General features: G+C 45.6%; 1 protein-coding gene across 2 annotated transcripts in view; it reads right to left on the bottom strand.

Moving 5' to 3' along the window:
* LOC147102006 (protein phosphatase PTC7 homolog) overlaps positions 1–18162 on the bottom strand; it is a 143590-nt gene that overhangs the window by 62860 nt on the left and 62568 nt on the right. For both annotated transcript variants that reach the window (XM_085964137.1, XM_085964136.1), the window contains exon 3: positions 12188–12386. In XM_085964137.1, coding sequence (XP_085820263.1) covers positions 12188–12386 — 199 coding nt within the window. The remainder of the gene's footprint in view (positions 1–12187; positions 12387–18162) is intronic.

Below are 18162 nucleotides of genomic sequence, written 5' to 3'. Positions count from 1 at the left end.
ACGCTTACTTTTATATCCCACTGCAAGTGATGCAGTCATCGTGCTCTTCACACTGGTGCCAGATTGGTACTGCAGAGCAGAGGTGACCACAACAGGAGACCCATACAGCGAACAGTTCTTAAGTGCATGAACTTCATACAAGTGTAACTGGTACAAAACTGTGCTTGTGGCTGGACAGTGGACCTTCCCCAATGCACAGGCCACAAATACCAAAAGCACGTCACTGGGTCACCTTATTCAAGGACGAATCAGCATCAAGTGCCGCGGACTGCTTGGAGCAGGAGCTTCGCCTGGTGACTCAACACCATAGTCGTTTGCAGTACATGTTGCAACTTGGTGTCAGCCTTGGCTCAGTGGTAGCAATCTCGCCTCTATCACCTTCGGCTGTGCAGTTCTCCCTCAGTACAGTACTGAAGTGCCAGCAAGGATTGTGCTCAAGTCTCTGGAGGGGGGCTGGAGTCCACGGCCTTCTGAGAGGAGAGAGATCTAGCCACCGAGCCAAGGTTGACACCTTAGATGTTAATATTAGACATTAGTTGTTAAATCGGCAACTGCGTTTCACTCCCTCACTAGTATTTTAATCTTAATCGGGAGCATATTTCAAGTGCTGTAGCTCTGCCTTTCCTCCACTGTCCAGGGTGGAGGAAGTGATCAGCTGGTACAGTATCTAGGGCACTTCATCAACACCATTTAAAACTGGAGTCCGAGTTCAAGGGAAGAGGGGCAACAGTTGGAAGCTAACAGCTAACACGGATTTGCATGTCAGGCACCCGGGATTTAAAAAACACACTTTGAACTTCCGCTAGGCTGCGCTGGTTATTTTCAGCGCAATTCGCCCAAAAATCAGCCAAACTAGTGTAAAAGATCAGGGAATTTCAAACGCAAATTACGTTCAGTGCAAATCGGGTTTCCGTGATCTCGTGCTGGTTTAAAAAATACCGTGCTGGAAGCCGGCCCCACCCACAGAAACTGTCTGCGCTCCCATTTTGAATTAATCACCATGGCAAGTTTCTGCTCATTTCGCCCATTTGCCAGCCTTCGAAGAGGTTCTTATAAGAAAAGGTGCAAGGACACTAATAAGCACTTTAAAAAAATATTATATTCAAAAACTTTTAATGTATTAAGAAACTGATTACTGTACACCAATGTTCCCTTCAAGCTGCGCAGTGCTCGAGGTCCCGTGCAGCCAGTCAGCTGGCTTTTAGATAGAAACACTAATGTATGGCTCGCGCAGCCTGTTAAAGGGCAAAGCAGCAAAATCACCCCATTTTATTTAGTCCCAGGTCCCTCAAATTCGAACTACGGCAAAGGCTTCAAATTTGACAGTACGCGCTACTGGTGGAGGTAACGTCCAACCACAGCTCTGCTATAATGTAACTGAAAAGAAAGACAGACTTCCATTTCTATTGCGCCTTTCACAACCACCAGACGTCTCAAAGCGGTTTACAGCTAATGAATCACTTTTTGCGAGCGTGGTCACTGTTTGTAATGTGGGAAACGCAGCAGCCAATTTGCGCACAGCAAGCTCCCACAAACAGCAACGTGATATTGGCCCAGAAATTCCGTTCGCAGCCTTCCCACGGGCGGAGGGCTGCGATTTGGAAAAGTCTCCTCCTGGACCGGAGGGCTCCCGGGAGGCGCAGAATTCCGTTGCTGTGCCTCCTCATACTGCCGGTGTGCAGGGCCCGGGTATCCCAGGGGCGCAGCTAGTGCGCAGCGTCCCTGGGAGCACGTGGGCCATGGGGAGCCAATCTCCATTCATAGATTTGACAGGAAGACCTGTCAAATCCATGAATAGAGATCAGCCCCAAAACATAAGTAAAACTTCAAATACATTTTTTAAAAACATCACATTTTTAAAATGATTATAAATTAGATAAATTAACTATTTTAAACAAAAATTTAAATTTGAAAAAAATAATTGAAATTTTTTAAACAGGGCTAAAAATAAACTTACCTTTCTTTAAAGTATTTTAAAATGATAAATTAGTGGAAATTTTTTTTTTTTTTTTTAAACTTTCTTCAACTCTTAGCCTGGTAAAAGCAGGCCTTGCGCCCAGGAGCTGTAGGCCTTGCGCCCAGGAGCTGTACGCCTTGCGCCCAGGAGCTGTAGGCCTTGCGCCCAGGAGCTGTACGCCTTGCGCCCAGGAGCTGTAGGCCTTGCGCCTGCTTTTCTAGGCACAGCAGTTTCCGACTTACCTGGACTGAGGCAACTGTGAAAAAACAGAAGTTCCAGCCGTCCGCGCTGCCTCTCCGGCGCAGGCGTTTGACCTGTCGAGCCCTTTCTTCACAGAACGGAAGTTCCGGTTTCCAGCGCATGCGCAGTGCATGCCTCAAACCGACACTCCCGTTGGCCCTACGGGTGAGTACACAGCACGTACACACCCGTAGGGAACAGAATTTCAATGACTGGATAATCTGTTTTTTGTTATGTTGATTGAGGGATAAATATTGGCCAGGACGCCGGGGATAACTGCCCTGCTCCTCTTCAAAATAGTGCCATGGGATGTTTTATGTCCGCCTGAGGTTTAACGTCTCATCCGAAAGTCAGCACCTCTGACAGTGAGGCGCACCCTCAGCACTGCACTGCGAGTGTCAGCCTAGATTTATGTGCTGAAGTCCCTGGAGTGGGAGTTGAACCCATGAGCTTCTGACTCAGGTGAGGGCGCTACCCACTTAGCCACAGCTGACACTGGGGAATAATTAATCTCAGAGCAGCAAACAAACTCGCACTCAATATTTTATTCTCAGCATATACTTGCCGAGCTCAGATTTCTCCGGCACGGGGTGGGGCTGGCCTACTGACCAAAACAAACTGCACACGAGTAGCTGTTTCATTATTGCCAGCAATGCTCTGAAATCCGTATTGCAACATTAACAACACAAATTCAGAACACCAGCAGCTTGCAGACAATGCAAATTTACCTCCAACCCTACATTTGCGTAGTAGAATGACATCAGGTTGTGCAGTACCAGCTACAGCTCTGGTGATGTGATGTGATCTACACTATTTACACTGTTGGGTTATTTGTGCAGCACCATTGAGTGCATGCAAAGTCGTTGTTTGCAACCATTTCCCCAGTGATTGGGGAAGGGTCCCACAGTTGGTCTGTAGGGGGCCGATCAGCCACTCCTACTCCTTCGTGGCCAAAAAGCACAGCCATCTCTGCTGGCAACCATTGTATTGCCAGGGCTACCAGCAGAAAGCAGCTCTTCTGATAGAATCATAGAAAGTTACAGCACGGAAGGAGGCCATTTCAGCCCATCGTGTCCGCGCCGGACAACAAAGAGCTATCCAGCCTAATCCCACTTCCCAGCTCTTGGTCCGTAGCCCTGCAGGTTACAGCATCCCAAGTGCACATCCAAGTACTTTTTAAATGTGGTTCGGGTTCCTGCCTCTACCACCCTTTCAGGCAGAGAGTTCCAGACCCCCACAACCCTCTGGGTGAAGAAATTTCCCCTCAAATCCCCTCTAAACCTTCCCCCAATTACTTTAAATCTGTGCCCCCTGGTTTTTGACCCCTCTGCTAAGTGAAATAGGTCCTTTCTATCTACTTTATCTATGAACTTCATCATTTTATACACCTCAATAAGGTCTCCCCTCAGCCTCCTCTGTTCCAAGGAAAACAGACCCAGCCTATCCAGTCTTTCCTCATAGCTAAGATTCTCTACTCCCAGCAACATCCTTGTAAATCTCCTCTGTACCCTCTCTAGTGCAATCACATCTTTCCTGTAATGTGGTGACCAGAACTGCACGCAGTACTCCAGCTGAGGCCTAACTAGTGTTTTATACAGTTGAAGCATAACCCCCCTGCTCTTGTATTCTATGCCACAGCTAATAAAGGCAAGCATTCCGTATTGCCTTCTGGTGTGCACCATCTCTGGCAGCAGTAGGGAGGCCTCATTTACACTGCGGGATTGCCACCGATTGTTGTGCGTGTTCATGCGGTGCAGACGCAGGAAAGCAGAGCTCCAGGCACACTCAAACATATGACACGCATCTCTGCTTACTAGCCTCCAACTGCCAGCAAACTTCTCCTCTCCTCCTCCACCATCCCGACCCCCCCCTCGCCAGTTTCTCCCCTCGATAACTTTCTCCCTTTCCCTCTTGCTCACTCCTTGCTGGGGTGCATCCCTACAGGTGCTGACTGTAATGAATTGGGAACTTTGCCTTCATTTTATTACAACAGTGACTACACTTCAAAACGTACTTCATTGGCTGTAAAGCACTTTGAGATGTCCGGTGGTCGTGAAAGGCGCTATATAAATGCAAGTCTTTCTTTATAAGTATTGTTTTTAAAATGGCAGAGGTCAAAATGGAGGCAGTACATAGTCTGCTGTTTCAAAATGAAGGACAAGATACAGGCTGTCTGCAGGAACCAGGCAATGTTGATTGATCTGACAGCTAGTTAAGATAAAGAGATTTTGTTTAAGGTGCAAATTGGATTGTACACGGTCAGAGCAATAGCAGGTACTCTGAACCCAGATAAGAGGATTAATTACTCAATAATCACTGCATGAAGCAGTCCCTGCTTACCTGATCACAGGCTGTTAGACTTTCAAGATGCCATGTTGTATATGGACCACAAGTTTCAGTCCACTGTCGAACTTGTGGCCAATACAAATGACTGAAAAACTCAGAATCCCAGGGTCTGGTACAGCTTAGACAGCAAAACAGTCCCCCACCACCCCGTGTTTGGACTGGTTAATAGCTTGCTTGCTTCTGTCCGTCACTTCAACCCCAGAATAAATCAAAGCAATTGGTATTAGCCAGCACATACAACTGCCAACATTTTCTGCCTTTGGAGGTGATGGTGGTGGGCATCAGATGATTTAAAGAGCAAATAGTTTAAAGGAGCCTGGCTCGGCTCAGGGCCAGAAGATCGTAGGTTCAAGCCCTGCTCTGGGACTTGAGTGCAACCTAGGCTGGCACTTCAGTGTTGCACCAATTGAGAGGCTATCTTTTGGATAAGACTTTAAAACCAAGCCCCATTTGCCTGCTCAGGTGAGAATAAAAGATCCGATGGTACTATTCAAAGAGAAACAGGGGAGTTTTCCCCAGTGTCCTGGGTCAAAATTTACCCCTGAACCAATATCAGTAAAACAGATTATCTGGTCATTGATCTCATTGCTCTTGGCATCTTGCTGTGCCCATATTCACTGATACATTTGTCTACTTTACAACAGTGACTAAACTTCAAAAGTATTTAATTGGCTGTAACCCACCTTGGGACATCCCAGTGACATGAAAGATGCTGTATAAATAAATGCAAGTTCCAGCTTCCTGATGCGATTGAAGATTCACCGTTAAACCTGGCCGTGTAAAAAGCTGAAAGCTCCTGTTCCGAAAGGAACTCGTCTGCTTATGGAAGCTGCCATCTAGCCATGTGTTGAAATAAAGCCTCAAAACCATGAACACCTCCAGGTTGTCCCACCAATTAGGAACAGCTAGCCTGGCCAAGTCTTCCTTTGCTAGCCCAGAGTGCTGAGGCCAGTTATACCTCCTACAGTGGCACCCGCTGAGATCAACCAATTTCCCACTGATTGGGGATTGAACCTGGGTCTTTCCCTGTGTGTGTGACTCAGTTAGTCACTGGATAAAGTGACTGAGCCAAGTGGAAGGGCAGGGAACAAGAGAGAAAAAGGAAAAGGAAGCCTCGCTGATGAAATTTTATTAAAAGTTGTAAGGATAGTCAATCTGTGGCAGATGGAGTTCAATGTGGGGAAGTGTGAGGCCATCTACTTTGGACCCAAGAAAGACAAATCAGAATAGTTGCTAATGGCGAGAGACGAGGAGCTTTGTTCAGCAAGGATTTCGGTGTCTATGTACAGCGATCACCACAAGCTCATGCACAGGTCCAAAAAGTAATCAAAATGGTTAACAGAATGTTGGGTTTTATCTCGAGGGGGCTGGAATATAAAAGTGAGGAAGTGAAGCGTCAGTTGTACAGAGCCTTGGCGAGACCCCATCTGGAGTACAGTGTTCAGTTCTGGGCCCCGCACCTCAGGAAGGATATATTGGCCTTGGAGGGGGTGCAGCACCGATTCACCAGAATCATATCCAGGGTTAAATTATGAGGATAGGCTGCATAAATGGCTTGTATTCCCCTGAGTTTAGAGGTTATGGGGTGACCCAAGTAGAGGTATTTTAAAATGTTAAAAGGATTTGATCGGGTAGATCCAGAGAAACTATTTCCTCTGATGGTGGAATTCCGAACAAGGGCATAATCTTAAAATTACAGCGAGGCCATTTCGGAGCGAAATCAGGGAGCACTTTTTCCACACAGAGGGGTAGTGGAAATCTGGAACACACTCTTTTTAAAAAGGCTGTGGATGCCGGGTCAATTAAAATTTTCAAGACTGAAATCATATTTTTATTAGATGGGAAAATTGAGTTCAGGTATGGATCAGTCATGATCTAACTGAATGATGGAACAGACTCGAGGGGCTAAAGTGACCCACTATTATTCCTATGCATCTTCCCCACTGCAGAGTTAAAAACTGAACTGATGCAAACTCCGCAGGGTTAGACCACGGTGGTATGTTACACCTGCTTTGGAGCAGTAAAGCTGCAACATGATTTTTGACATCTTTTTTTAAATGTCAATATCTGGAGCTCACCGTTGAAGTCAGAAAACATTCACTAACGTAGTGATGTTAGTCTGTCGAGGGACAGCACTACGCACCTAGCCGTCCACTCTATTAATAATTAGTGGGATGCAGATTGAAGTCCATTTGCTGTTGGATAGTCATCATGGTCTTTACAGTGCAAAATTAACACTGCAGCCTGGAAAGATGATCCATGTGCGTAGGGAATAATCCGCAAGTGCTCAGAAAAGTGCTCTGACGTTCAAGGAGGAAGCACTGGCAGCCAGCCAGGTAGGGAGAAGGTTAGACACAGTGACTACAGCAGGGAGCTGTCAGTCACAGATTTATAATTAAAGCACGGACCTACAGCAGGCCATGGGCATCTCTCCAGAGTAGAAATTATGTTCACATCGTAGCAGCCAGGGTTTAGCACATACACGGAGCGAACCCACTGACTGTATTGCAGCCATCACAAGGACTACACATTTGTAAGAGCCCTTCCCAAATTAACAGACGGATTATCACACCACCACAGCTAAAGCAGAGTCACAGCCATGCTCAACACAAAGGGTGACTCAACGGTGAAACAGTGTATGGAACAAAAGGTGCCAGACAAAACCTGCTCAGGGCCACTTCTACTCTGATAATCAACAGAAAAATACCTGAAGACAATGACATTATTTCTTTCAACCCTTTATTGGCAAGGTGTGAACGCACCAGATAGCATTGATTCAGGAAACTCACCTAGCTCAGTCTGTAGAAGGGTTTCGACCCGAAACATTGACTATTTCTCTCTCCACGGATGTTGCCTGGCCTGCTGAGTTTTTCCAGCGTTTTCTGTTGTTATTTCGGATTTCCAGCATCCGCAGTATTTTGCTATCGTATCGGTCTATAACTTGTAGTTCCAAAGTTCACCTGAACTTAACTAAACATTAGATTGGTAGATCTTAATGCTATGCCACCTTTCTAATGTAAGCCGTGAGGCATTACATACTCACGATTCAGGGCTCCTGGCCTGGGTCAGAAAGGTCCTGTTTTCTTAGTGCCAGATAACTAATCCGCTCCTTCTCCATTATACAATCACTCTCGTTTAGATCTTCTTCAGCCAAATGTGGCAAACAGACTTGGTTTCACAAGGAAACATAGCGGTAGAACCACAGCTACTGCAAAGGCCTCAGTTGTATCTGAACTTCCTCAAGCTCTCCAGTAGTTTCTACTACCCCTCTGCTTCTACTTTCTTAACCTTATCGCTCGGTTCTGGCTGGTTTCTCCTTCGAGCTGGCTTTCAATCAGTTAGCCAGTGACACTGAGTGACTGGCTGCCTGTACTAACACAAGCTAACTTCACTTACCCATGATGCTTGCGGTAGCCATTTTGTCACGGTTTAATTCTAAAACTTAGAGAGAAGCTCATTCACTTTCCAACATTCCCCACCCTAGAAATCCTGTGAAATAGGTTTTGATCTCAGCCGAGTCATCCCGGAGTATTTCTTACATGAAGATAATGAACTTGTCCCTTTAATCATCTAAGAAGTTTCCTAATTATACAAAAGGAAACGAGAGCAGCAATTCAAACTACAATCTGAGCAATAATCATCAACATGGATCGGGATCTGATCGACGGATGCTGACCCACACAAACATCCTCCCACCATTCGTCACCACCTTGATCAGATATTCTCTCTTCTATTCTGGCATTCTGTTGCTGCATCTGAACCATGTGTTTGAGAGAGGCGCTGGACCTTTACAAAATAGACCATAGATTTGAAGACAGGGGTGGGACTGGATGTCTAAATCTCGCCACTGACTGTAATGCCTCTGCATAAAGGGTTATATTCACCTGATTTTCAGGGCTATTGTGCACCTGAACTTTGCCTCCAAATTGTGTTATCTCTATTGGGGTTAGGCATACCATAGAGTCAGGAAGATGGCAAATTGCAGTACTGTAGAGGTCACACAGCACTTCCCTCGTGCCAGATATACAAAGTTTGTTCTTGCTTCAGGCTGGATCCTTGGATAACGCAATTTGGACATTCTTCATCCAGGGCAAAACCACAAGCCGGTGATGGGTTTTGCCACACATCACAGTGGCATAGCCCGGCTCCAGCTTTCCTGGAACATGAGGTATCTGGGCCGTTCGAGAATCCCTCTTCGCCCCTCGCTTGTGTTCATGGATAATTCACATTGAATATTCGCATTCAGATTCTGCACTACTTCTGCCTAAAGCAGTGAGGAGAGGGTTTAGAAGATAAATTTTCCAACGTTTTGCTCTTCCTTTTCTTCAGGTCTCCCTGTGCCACACATCCCCAGCTGGGTGGCTGGGAGATCAAGCTTCTTGCTCACCTCGCCCAATACCATTACAGACTGGGTTTTGTCAGTTCACATTATAGTCATTATAAACATTCATTTAACAAACCAGCTCCCTATCACAGCTGAAACTCCATCAGAAACCTCAATCATAGAATCGTACAGTACAGGAGACCATTCAGCCCATCGTGCCTGTGACGCCTCTTTGAAAGAGCTAGACCATTAGTCTCACTCCCCTGCTCTTTCTCCAGAGCCCTGCACATTTTTCATTTTCAAATATATATCCAATTCCCTTGGAAAGTTACTATTGAACCTGCTTCCATCACCTTTCAGATCAGAACTCTCTGCCTAAAAACATTTCTCCTCATCCCCCTCTGGTTCTTTTGCCGATGATCTTCAATCGGTGTCCTCTGGTTACCGACACTCCTGCCAGCGGAAACAGCTTCTCCCTATTTACTCATTACAAGAAGATGGGTCTTGAATAGCAACGATGGATCCCGAATACTTCCCTCATCCCTATGGATAGGCAATGTTATGCTATGGCCATGTCTTTAAACCGGGAGCTAATCCCAGTTCACCAATCAAAGCAGAACAGAATAGGCTCTTTTCAACATGAGGCAGAACTGCACAAAACTGCAGCTGTCACAACAGCTACTGAGCTAAAAGGACATTTCTGCTGCAGAATCAAAAATGGAATTCAACAGAACTCGCATGTCCAAGCTGTCAGAGCCACTTTGGGAACAATGATCGACTGAGCTGACACCTGCATCAAAAGCTGTTTATAACCATCAGAACCGGGCCTGTGTGCCTTCACAGACTCTGCTCATTAGGACATGGTGCCCTCAGGGAACTTTTCCAGAGAGACGATTCATGTTATGGAACACTAACTGGCATTGGGATTCAGTTCAATAAAAGGCCCATCCATTACATTTACTTGAAGTGGGAACTGAGATGGCGATGATGCTACGTGCATTAGAAATTAGCTCAGGAGCTCCCCCGGTGGCTCAGGTGGTGCATAGTGTTGCCTAGTGTGCAACGGAACCATGACCAGACGAGGATGTCCCAGCTTCAATCATTACTGTGTGGAGTTACTCAGTGTCAGAAAGCACGGTGGTAGAGGTTCATTCATAGAGGACGGCCATTTGGGAGAGGTACCAGAGAGTGGTCAGCGCCAATGGAACCAACCCTATGTGAAAAAAACCCTCAAGAGCGGAGGAGAGAACAATTGGAGGCAGTTGCAGCTCCCATGGCTGATACCAACCAGAAACCGGGCTTAGCAAAAGCATCTTTGAGAAACTCCAGACATTGGTATACACAGACAAGACATCCTGGCAATCCAAGTACGAGTGGGTTTGTAGATTAGAACACTTCTGAAGGAGTGCAGTGCACAATTCTGCTTACTATACAAGGATATCCACACATTGGCAGCAGTGCACAAGACAACCAAACTGATACCGAGCTTCAAGCGTCCCAGTTCTGAGGATCGCGTGAGGAGAAGGCCTGGGAGGGTGTAAGAATCCTGAGAAATCTCCATTTCAGATTCCCACTAGCTAACAGACGAAATGAAATAAGCATTGTTAGTTGCAGGTTTAAGTTTGTATTATGTAACTGTTAGTCAATGCACGCCAAATCTTGAATGATCATGCTTTTAAACTAGTGTAATGTGTCTTGGATAGACCCGGTTAGATTTTAAAGTGGAAGCAAGGGGCCTGCTTGGAGTAAGTGATTTCAGGACGAATCAAGGAGACGCCCGGGAGACGGAGAGAGAGAGAGAGAGAGAGACATAGGAGACACCCCGCGGGTGCAGCCTACTCACAGTTGCGGCTTCTACCCAAAGTGGTAACATAAGTCTCAATTATTCTCTGTAAACTGCTGCTCGAATACTGTAATGTATTAAGTCTTGCTTGTGCTGAATAAAGTTAAATCAGTCCCCAATACGGGTCAACCTCAAATCATTTGGAACCAGGGTTCCCCAGGATCTTACCGGGGGGGGTGGAGATATTATTCAAGTATTGACGATCCTTAGTGCAATTGATAAATTGAACCCCAATATGTTTGAAATTGCCCCAAACTCTAGAACCAAGGGACATGGGCTCAAGCTCAGAAGGTACACCGTCAAACACTTGATGCAGAAGGTGTTAAAACAAGGAGGGAGATAGTGTGCAAACATTTAAAAGAAGATTTGGGTAGAATTACATCGAATCTACAACACAGAAAGCAGCCATTCGGCTCAGCTCTTCTGTGCCAGTGTTTATACGTCACACGAGCCTCTTCCCACCCTGCCCCCATATTACCTTCTCCCTCACGTATGCAGCAAGCCTCCCCTTCAATGCATCCATGTATATCTGCATCAACCACGCCCTGTGGTAGCAGATTCCACATTCTCACCACTCTCTAAAGAAATTCCTCCTAGATTCTTGAATTGATCTGTTAGAGGCCATCTTGTATCAGCCAGCTAAGGAAAGTCCCAGGTTCCATCCCATCTGTTTAGTCGAGTATCAAAGGGAAAAAAGGTGCCCGAGGACCTACTCCAGACTGCTATTCGATGCCCACTGCGTGAGGGCAGCAGTGGGATTGTCTGTGATGCCCCAATCACTGGTTAAACACTTGCTCATGCTCACTATCGAAGCTCACGCGTGAATATTGATCACTTGGGTGAGGTACTAGAGGCTGACTGTTGCTCAACACCGTCAAGAGAAGAGTGCTGGGGGGGGGGGGGTGTAGATTTATGGTAGACAGTGCCACAGCATGCTCCAGTACAACATGCTGTAGCAGAAAGAGTGCGCCATGGGATAATGGCCACAATCTCTCTCACCCACTCGGCTCCAGTCCCCATCTATCATGCTGTAGTGAGGTATAGATCGAAGGCCAGCTACCTGCCACTGAGCAAGAACAAAATAGTGGAGTGCCATCCTTCAGCTACTCCTACTGAATGGCTGGGAGCATTACCCAGTCAGCCACAGATGTGGAGTGCTTTAGGGGTTTCAGGTAAAGAAAGAATCTGAAAGGGAATAAATTAATTTGGATTTGGTGATTAGCACAGTGCTGGTCCTAGCACCCAATGTCCCCCCCAGTTTGGAAAATGCTACGATCAGCAATTGGAGGAGCCATAATGGTGTATTAGGAAGGTGCTCAACATTAAGAACAAAATCAAATCCTCTGGAAATATTGCATGCGTCATACCTGACCTGAGCACACTTGACCAGACGGTACCATAGGTAAAACATTCCCTTTCCTCACTCACTCATTCTTCACCTCGCTATCACACACACACCTGCACTAGCTCCTCTTACCTGTCATTGAGGATTGAACCTTGGGCCTCAGGGGGTACGATTGCCAGTTGAAAGGGAGTGTTGAAGTAGTGCTGTTGCTCATCTGATCTGTGTATGATCCTCCCATCACGCACTATGAGAAAGCCCGAGTCTCCCAAGTTAGCGGTGTACAAACAGCGTTTCTGTCTGTCCAGAATTACCAGACAAGCAGTACTGCTACCTGCGGACAAATTAACAGATGCATCAGGAGTTTGACAAGAACAGCACAATGCAATCTCAGCGGCTGCTGCTTTATACCTAATCCAATCGGTAAAGAAGGAGAAGAGAACCTTTATAGTAAAGTAAATCTTTAAAAAACAGAATGCTAAAAATACTGGAAATGCTGATATCTGAAACATTAACCTTTTTCTTGTAAGACATCAGATTCAGCCCATAAATACAGGCACAGTTCCGCGGACTTTTCAAAGCTTGAATAGAATTTCTATGCAGTCGAATTTTAACAAGCAAGACTGTTTAGTCCAACCAGAAACAATCAGTGAAAATGAAAGGCTTCCTTTACACTGGATAAGGCAAGTGTCTTCGTGCATATATGACCGAGATTTGCTTAGAGTTCCACTGCAGTTGTTAACGATTAAACTATACAGCCCAGTTGCACAGATCATTCATCAGCAATTTCTTAATAGCTCCACCTACCTCCAATCACATGAATAGAAGCTATTGGGCCACCTATAGCCTTGTAGACGGTGAGCTGGAGGACAAACTGTTTTATGACAGGATTGTTATACCCAGTGAGCAACAATGAAAGCAATACCAGAGAATAACGGTAAAGGCGATTGCTCCTAAAGTATGGGTAGCACGGTGAACAAAGACAAATACATGAACAAGCTAGAGGAGAAGAACCTGGTCAAGAGCGCCAATACAGAAAATGTTAAAAATGGTTATTCCTCCCACTTTCTCAGACACATGACTGGTACAGGAAGGCCAACACGTCTGCCTACAAACGTTACTAAATGTCAAAAGTAATTGACAGTGTGAAGCACTGAGGACTTTCAATGTGTTCAGGTGCGCGCGCTCTCACATTTTTTAACCATTGCAATCGCAATATTAATTAAGGAGACAATTACTGCTGTAAGGAGGGATGATATATTAACAGGTTCCTCTAATGAGGCCATATGGGTTGAACTTAAAAACAGAAAGGGGGCTAGCACTTTGCTGGGAGTGTACTATAGGCCCCCAAACAGCCAGGGGGAGATAGAGGAACAGATATGTAGGCAAATCTCAGAGAAGTGTGCAAATAATAGGGTAATTATAGTGGGGGATTTCAACTTCCCCAATATTAACTGGGATAGTCAGAGTATGAAAGGCTTAGAGGGTGCAGAATTCTTAAAGTGCATCCAGGAGAGCTTTTTGAGCCAGCATGTAGTAAGTCCTACAAGAGAGGGGGCGGTACTGGACCGAATTCTAGGGAATGTGGCCGGGCAAGTGGTAGAAGTGTTAGTAGGTGAGCACTTCGGTGACAGTGACCATAATTCGGTGAGATTTAAGGTAGTCATGGAAAAGGACAAGGATGGACCGGAAATAAAGGTTCTAAATTGGGGGAAGGCCGATTTTAATAGGATAAGGCAGGATCTGGCCAATGTGGACTGGGATCAGCTACTTGAAGGAAAATCCACATCGGAGCAATGGGAGTCTTTCAGAAAGGAAATTGAGAGAGCGCAATGGCAACATGTTCCCGTAAAGGTCAAGGGTGGGACCAACAAGCCCAGGGAACCTTGGATGTAAAGGGATATACAAGAATGGATTAGGAAAAAAAGGGGGGCTTTTGGCAGATACAAAGGACTAAAGACAGAGGAAGCCCTAGAGGAGTATAAAAAGTGCAGGGGGATACTTAAAAAAGAAATTAGGAGAGCGAGGAGGGGCCATGAAATATCTGAGGGGGCAGACTGGGCCACGGTTTAATAGTGCCGTGGGGTCTATTATCTGAGGGGGCAGACTTGGCCACGGTTTAATAGTGCCGTGGTGTCTATTATCTGAGGGGGCAGACTGGGCCATGGTTTAATAGCGCCGTGGTGTCTATTATCTGAGGGGGCAGACTGGGTCACGGTTTAATAGCACCGTGGGGTCTATTATCTGAGCAGGCAGACTGAGCCACGGTTTAATAGTGCCGTGGGGTCTATTATCTGAGGGGGCAGACTTGGCCACGGTTTAATAGTGCCGTGGTGTCTATTATCTGAGGGGGCAGACTGGGCCATGGTTTAATAGCGCCGTGGTGTCTATTATCTGAGGGGGCAGACTGGGTCACGGTTTAATAGCACCGTGGGGTCTATTATCTGAGCAGGCAGACTGAGCCACGGTTTAATAGTGCCGTGGGGTCTATTATCTGAGCAGGCAGACTGGGCCACGGTTTAATACTGCCGTGGGGTCTATTATCTGAGGGGGCAGACTGGGTGATATAGACCCCACGGCACTATTAAACCGTGGCCCAGTCTGCCCCCTCAGATAATAGACCCCACGGCACTATTAAACCGTGGCCCAGTCTGCCCCCTCAGATAATAGACCCCACGGCACTATTAAACCGTGGCCCAGTCTGCCCCCTCAGATAATAGAGCCCACGGCACTATTAAACCATGGCCCAGTCTGCCCACTCAGATAATAGAGCCCACGGCACTATTCCAGGAGGAGCAGGCGAGTTTTCCCGGTGTCCTGGCCAACATTTATTCCTCAACCAACATCCACAAAAACAGATTCTCTGATCATTGATCTCATTGCTGTGTGTGGGAGTTTGCTGTGCGCACATTAGCGGCTGCATTTCCCACATTAGGACAGTGACTACACTTCAAAAGTGCATCATTGGCTGTAAAGTGCTTTGGGACGTCCTGAGGTTTTAAAGTATTGGGTATTCTAAAACTTAGTGATGAAACAAAATGATTGAAAAAGAGGAAACAACAGTATTTGTTAGGGAAGTGATACAAGTTCTTTCTTCCAAAATATTGAGGACCAGGAGTGGGGTATAATTTTTTTTAAAGCAAACTTCAAGGGAACAAGGGAAGAGCTTAAACAAGCGACTGGAAGGGTGCGGGAGGAAAGAGAAGGAGGTAGGACAGAAGAACATCCTCAGCCAAAGACAATGGAATAAACGGAGCATGTAGGATAAATATACCAAGGGAAATGAGCACAGACTAAACAAATGTGACCCCAAATAGATTAACAAGACAATATGAAGCAAGATGATAGGTAAAAGAAACATACAAAACCACCAAAATATTAAAAAGCAAAGGAGCTAAAGGTAAACTAGAATCAACAACGTTTTAAAATCCAAATTTAACACTGTTATAAAAGCAAGAGGGTTACAAAGAAGAATTAAAACATTTAAGGATTCAAACAGAGTTGAAACATAGGATGAAATAGAAATATCTGACATATTAAACATTGCTACCCATCATAGGGGGTTCGACAAATATGTTCAGTGACTAACATCACCAACAAAGGTGTCCTACACTGGTTGAACCAATAACTCCCTGATTATTTACTGGGAGGTGCTAAGATTAGGGATGAAATCTATGAAGAACAAATTCAGAAACACAGGGGTTGAACCATTGTAAAAGCCAACTTGGCATCTAGTTCCAAAAACAAATCGATTAACTTACAAAACATTACATCTTGCAGTAATAACTGACAAAGTAATGCAGTCAATTAGGAACAAATTTGAGGGTTAACTAGAAAAAAAGAGTCTGGGAGCTGGCGGACAACACAGTTTCAGAAGAATCCTGCTGGGCTAAACACTAACTTTTACCATCAAATGAGAGTGAATCATCTCAACTGGACATAGATTCCGGTGAATCTGCACTGTACCCCCTCCACGGTATCCTTCCTGCGGTTCGGGCTCCAGAACTGAACGCAGTACTCCAGATGTGGTCTAACCAGAGCTTTATATAACCAACAGAACTTCCACTCCTTTCTATGCCAGCCCTCGAGATAAAAGCCAACATATAATTGGCCTTTTAGCGATTTTTTGTACCTCTCCACTAGCTTTTAGTGATTTCTGTACTTGGAGCCCTGAACACCTCGGCTCCTCCACTGTTCCCAGCTTCTCGCCATTTAGAGAAGACTCGGATCGATCTTTCTTGGGTCCAAAGTGCATGACCTTCCCCACACTGAACTCCATCTGCCAGAGTTTTACCCACTCACTTAATCCATCAATGTCCCTCTGCAACTTTAAGCTCCCATCTACGCTATTTACTGTGCCATCTAACCTGGTATAGTCAGCAAACTTGGATATACAGCTCCCTATTCCTTCATTTATAAACATAGTGAAAAGCTGAGGCCCCAGTACAGATCCCTGGGGGACACCACTAGTCACATCCTGACAATTGGAGTACATGCCCATTATTCCTACTCTCTGTCTCCTCCCTCCTAACCAATTCCGACCCACATCAATAGGTTGCCTCCAATTTCATGCGCTCTCAATTTCATTAACAGTCTCTTCTGTGGAACCTTGATGAAAGCCTTCTGGAAGTCCATAGAAATAGCATCCATAGACACTCCCTTATCTACCACGTTAGTCACCTCTTCCAAAAATTCAATCAGGTTCGTTAGATATGACTTACCCTTTACAATCCATGCGGGCGCTCTCTGATCAGCTCATATTTATCCAAGTGCTCAGTCACTCTGTCCCTAATAACAGATTCCAGTAACTTCCCCACAACTGACGTTAGACTAATAGGCCTAGAATTTCCTAGTTTCTCTCCTACGCTTCTTACATAGTGGAGTTACATTGGCAATTTTCCAATCCAAGGGGACAATTCCTGAATCGAGTGTTTTGGAAGATCACGACTAACGTGTCTACAATTTCCTCACCTACTTCTTTTAATACCCCGGGGTGGAAAGCACCGGGTCCGGGAGATTTATCGATCATTAATCTCATTAGTTTCTCCATCACCATTTTCTTACTTATATCAAATCTAGTTAGTTCCTTCCCCTTGATTTATTTTTAGTTTTCCTTGTATCTCTGCTACTTTATCCTCATCCTCTACTGTGAAGACCGATACAAGGCGAGTATTTAGCAAGTCTGCCATTTCCTGATTTCCAATTACAGTATCACCTGCGCCTGTCTTTAAGGGGCCCACATTACCCTTAGCCACCCTCTTTCTATTAATATATTTGTAAAAACATTCAGTGTCATCACCAATACCCCTCAAGTTTTTATCTCGTATTCCCTTTTGCCACTATTACCACTACCTTTTGCCACTATTACCACTACAGGTAGACTATCCTTTATCCGAAAACCTTGGGACCAGCCGTGTTTCGGTTTTCGGAAAATTTCGGATTTCAGAAGGTATTTTATAAGACTGGGAAATTTGTCGGGGGTGGGGGTCGGGGTCGGCGGGGGGGTCGGCGGGGGTCGGGGTCGTGCGCACGACTGATGCTGAACGAAAAAACTTTCGGTTTTCAGAGGATTTTGGTTTTCGGAAGTGCGGATAAAGGATACACTATCCCTTATCCGAAAGGGTGGGGGTCGGGGAGAAAAGAATATCGGACAGGCCGCTGCAGCTATCGGACGGGCCGCTGTATTGTTGGGTTCACTCTCCCGGTATACCTCCTTCACACTGCCCGGCTCGGCCTGCAATCTCCTACCCAGGAGGGAACTCAGTGACCCTCTGCCCTGCTCAGCGTAAGTCGTGCGCCACTCTGGTCATGTCGTGCGCACGACTTACGCTGAACGAAAAAACTTTCAGTTTTTAGAAGGTTTCGGTTTTCGGAAGTTCGGATAAAGGATAGTCTACCTGTATTTGTATCCCTTTACTGTTCTTTATATCTCTCCCAGTCCACGGGATCTCTACTGTTCTTTGCATTCATACAAACCCTTTCTTTTCGTTTTATACTATCTTTCAATTCTGAGACACTGGAGAGTCCCATGAGGTAATGTACTCAGGCCTCTAGGGAGCATTCCATTAAGTTCCATACAAAACATTGCTGCACAAGCTTAAGGTATTGGG

Source organism: Somniosus microcephalus, chromosome 22, assembly GCF_052327205.1.
Source record: "Somniosus microcephalus isolate GS21.2 chromosome 22, FLI_Smic_1.0, whole genome shotgun sequence".
Taxonomy (NCBI): Eukaryota; Metazoa; Chordata; class Chondrichthyes; order Squaliformes; family Somniosidae; genus Somniosus; species Somniosus microcephalus.
The sequence above is the reverse complement of the archived record's forward strand: the minus strand, read 5'-3'. Positions and strand labels throughout refer to the sequence as shown.